General features: G+C 62.6%; 1 protein-coding gene across 1 annotated transcript in view; it reads left to right on the plus strand.

Moving 5' to 3' along the window:
* PPP6R1 (protein phosphatase 6 regulatory subunit 1) overlaps positions 1-1,498 on the plus strand; it is a 24,917-nt gene that overhangs the window by 17,635 nt on the left and 5,784 nt on the right. Inside the window, exon 15 of the mRNA XM_007468047.1 lies at positions 76-173. Coding sequence (XP_007468109.1) covers positions 76-173 — 98 coding nt within the window. The remainder of the gene's footprint in view (positions 1-75; positions 174-1,498) is intronic.

Raw genomic sequence — 1,498 nt, forward strand, 5'->3', positions numbered from 1 at the left:
GGGGGGGGGGGGGGGGGGCGGGGCGGGGAGGCTGTTGTGGACACCCGGCCCTGACTGCCGCCCGCACCCTGGCAGGCCTTCATGGACTTCCAGATGCAGCGCATGACTTCAGCCTTCATCGACCACTTTGGCTTCAACGACGAGGAGTTCGGGGAGCACGAGGAGAGCGTGAAGTGAGTGCGGCGCGTGCAAGGCTGCGGCGGGCGGGGCCGCTGGCCGCGTGACTCGAGGCGCGTGCGGCGGCGGGGCGGCACGCACTGCTGCGGCGTGCTCCTCTTGCTGTCCTCCCCGCATCCTCCTAGTGGCCCCACTGCCCGCCCAGCCCCACGTGGCGCTCGGCCTGGAGAGCAGCCAGCCTTGGGCCCTCTCCCCGCCTCTTGAGGACCAGGCAGGAGGCGTGGGCGTCCTGAGACACAGGGGCTGGCTGTGCAGAGCTGGGCTGCGGAGCTTGTGGGACAGACACTCACAGACTCAGAGCTGGCCTACCTCCGCCCGCGGAGGCCTCAGGGCCTCATGAGAGATGGTTTTCAATGACCAGGTCTGATTATTTGTGTTTGTCCTGTAACACTGGCAGCAGTCGCTTCTGGCCTTGCGCTCGTGAACTACGTTCTTTATTGTCCAAGTTTTTTGCTGACAGAGAAAAAATTAAAAGTTTTACTGTTTTGTCAATTTCACGAGCAGCCTTACGACAGCAATGGGTACATAGTGAAGGGAAGATCAGACAGCGAGAGTCTGAAGGGGGAGACTGTGTCGGGGTGGGAGTGGAGCCACCGCCTGTGGACTCACACTGGGCCCTGGGGGCCATGCAGGCTCCTGGGGGACGTGCTCAGTGACCGGCGCAGCCAGTGCTGTGAGGGTAGAAGATGAGTCCATGACGCCCAAGAAAAAGTGGAACAGTCACCAAAGGGCGTGCTGTGGGGTTGTTCCTGAGTTGGGTAGTGACAGAAAGGCCCGGCTGGCCCCTTAGGGCCTGCATGTGGGGGCCGGGGCCCTGGCCTGGTCTGTTTCATCACAGGCAGCATGCCGGGCCCTCTCAGGTGTTGCCCAGTTGTGTGCCATGACGACCCTCTGCTCAGGGCTCAGGAGCCCATCTGCAGCCGGGAGACGCAGTGCTGTCACTCACCCCAGGGCACTCACCAGTTACTGTGCGAGGGTCAGCTGTGGTCTCTCGGGCCCACAGCCAGAGACCCTGTAGGACTCAGAAGTGAGGTTCGTGTCTGCTGCTGCTCTGTCCCGCACAGCGCCCGGTGCTGGGAGGCCCCCTAGAGAGGAAGGACCCTGGCCAAGGAAGACACCACCCCTCCTGGCGGGGGTGGTGACACTCGGTGAATGGCCTCAGCTTAGCCGGCTGCCCTTTTGGGATGAGATTGTGTTGCTTCTTCCGTCAAGATAAATTCTAGTGAGGTTGGGCTTCCCTGGTGGCGCAGTGGTTGAGAGTCCGCCTGTTGATGCAGGGGACGCGGGTTCGTGCCCCAGTCTGGAAAGATCCCACATGCCA

This window comes from Lipotes vexillifer, unplaced genomic scaffold (genome assembly GCF_000442215.2).
Source record: "Lipotes vexillifer unplaced genomic scaffold, Lipotes_vexillifer_v1.1 scaffold1223, whole genome shotgun sequence".
Classification (NCBI taxonomy): Eukaryota; Metazoa; Chordata; class Mammalia; order Artiodactyla; family Lipotidae; genus Lipotes; species Lipotes vexillifer.